This window comes from Cupressus sempervirens, chromosome 9 (genome assembly GCF_028749045.1).
Source record: "Cupressus sempervirens isolate cs-2001-9-10 chromosome 9, ASM2874904v1, whole genome shotgun sequence".
Lineage (NCBI taxonomy): Eukaryota > Viridiplantae > Streptophyta > Pinopsida > Cupressales > Cupressaceae > Cupressus > Cupressus sempervirens.
In genome coordinates this window covers 494,722,095-494,724,489 of record NC_143126.1, presented here as the reverse complement: position 1 = coordinate 494,724,489, position 2,395 = coordinate 494,722,095, and the positions used below count along the sequence as shown (strand labels likewise).

At 30.8% G+C, this 2,395-nt stretch overlaps 1 protein-coding gene across 1 annotated transcript; it reads right to left on the bottom strand.

The window, feature by feature from the left end:
* Positions 1 to 941: 941 nt before the first annotated feature.
* LOC149539496 (uncharacterized) lies at positions 942 to 2,165 on the bottom strand. Its single transcript, XM_089799228.1, has one exon. It carries the CDS (start codon positions 1,938 to 1,940, stop codon positions 1,458 to 1,460), a length of 483 nt encoding a protein of 160 aa, XP_089655354.1. The 5' UTR covers positions 1,941 to 2,165; the 3' UTR covers positions 942 to 1,457.
* Positions 2,166 to 2,395: the final 230 nt, after the last annotated feature.

Genomic DNA, 2,395 nt, shown 5'->3' with positions numbered 1-2,395 from the left:
CTCAATGTATGATCACATTTTGAATATGGTTGGGTTTTGATCATGGTGCTACATTGATGCATCTTTCAAGTATGGGTAGCTTGGTGGTTCGAGGAATATGATAGTGTTGGTGGGTTTTTTCTAATTAGCAATACAACTCTATGTAATCTTCTTTGATATTAATATAAATATTTTTATTATCGACTAAAAAAATGACAAAACATTAAATAGTTAAAAATTTTAATTAATGTATATAAACAAAAGGATGAGAACATTGAAATGGTTTAAACATAAATGCATTAATTATTTTCTGTATTTACATCTTTTGTTTGTGAATACTCTTGCATGACCAATTGTTCTCTATTTTAGTTGCATTGGGCCATTCTCTAATAAACATAGAAAAACAATTGATCCCATAGAAATTGAATACAATGAATAATAGTGTGTAATATGAATAATTTATTTTAAAACAATTTAAATTGACTTAAGGATGAAAGATTATTTATAGTAACAATTAAGGTCATAATGAGTCACATTTAAATACGGATGTTCTTTATAAAAATTATCTAAGAAATACTAGATGGTGGAAAGAATGAAGTGAAAGAGGAATCTTGAAGAGATAGATGAAAAAATCATAACAAAATTACAAAACATATTCTAACTAGTAAGATTTTATTATTTGTTATAATACTATCCAATACCAATAAAATATTATTGTTTATTTCAAAATTTCATATTACATATATAACATTGAGGAATAATTCTATATTAAATTTATTCTTTATAATGCATTTAATTGTATACATATATATTCAGATAATACCCCAAAACGATAAATTAATGCTTAAATCATGGCATCCAGCTTAAAACATAGTAACACAGGTATGGATGTTTTAAATTTTACTTTACAATCAATTAAAATATATAAAAACATCCAGTATAAAATAATATAGACTATGAACAATCCCCCAAATAATATTATATTCCTCTACAGTAGAACACACAAAACCATCATATGTTTGGAAAATCAACTTCATGATCAACAGCATTCAACAAGGCTTGTCAACCAAAATACAGCATTTACACAGAAGTTGGAGTCACAAATGCACCTTCCCAATGGCAGCCTCCTTTAAAGAACATTCATATATATGGAAGGTTTTATACAATATAAATGTAACTTTTCAAGGACAAAGTTCTTTACAGAACATTCTCTCACACACATATAAAAGGCTCTATATAAATCCTATAAACATTTGTAGCGTCCCAATAACAGTCTCCATTACAGAGAAATAATACATTAAAAGAAGGATTTAGAGGTTTTATATATATTTTGAAAGATATTATATATACTTGAAAGATTTTATATCAAACCAAGTTGTCCGCCAAGAACCATAAACCAAACTACAAAACAATAGCCATTCTTACCAAGGAAGCCATGGAAATATAATCACAAGACATGGGAGGTCAAGGAAGGGAGTTTAAACACTCCTGGCAAGCATGGCATTGTAAGAATCTTGCTTCTGCAGCTTCATTTGATTATGAAACCTTCTGATGAAAGACCCTGCAATCCTATCAATCTCATTCTCTGACCTTATTTCTGGTGTATTTCTTGGACTGCCAGATGCATCTGAGCCACCAAACAGCCTGTGTGATAAGCTCTCCAACTCTTGCCGATCTGGTGAAGCACAAAGCAACTCCATTGAAGGCGAATCTTCCTTTTTCTCTGACTGATCTCCTCCCTTGAACTTGGCAGAAAACCTATGCCTCCAATTGAATTTGATCTTGTTTGATACTGAGCCCAAAATGTTGTCATTCTTCATAGATTTGAGAAGAAGCATTTGGGTATTCATGATTCCATCTGCTTTCTCTTTTATGGTATCTGATTTCTTCTTCAACATTGTCCAAATGTGTTTCAGGAAGCTTGTGGCCTCCATTTTTATTTCGCCCACCTTGATCTTCATTACAAACAAGAAATAACAAATCAGAAATAGATAACAATATAATGTAAATCTAGTGCAATGGGTACAATATAATTCTAAGGACAGGTTTGGTTGAGATCACTGTGTATTATGATGTTGAATTCCTTCAAGATTGTCAGAGGAATTGCATATGGAGAGTTTTTATATAAGTGCATTGAAAAGCTAGAGAATTTTCTTTACAGGCTGTTTTGGTTGATATAAAAATTGTTTAGACAGAGTCTACAGTAGGCACTATAGGCAAGTATATTTCATTTAATGTATTTGTTTTTGGCTTTGGAAGGAAAAGTAAGCATGTTTTTATTTTTGCTTTATCTTTTCCTTTCTTCTGCCATTGCTTCTTTTGATAATGTGATTGTTCATGGGTGGTGAATCAGTGAGCATTGAAACTTTGTCTGTATGAGTTTTCAATTCCCAGAAATGCTATGAGTTGTATAGAT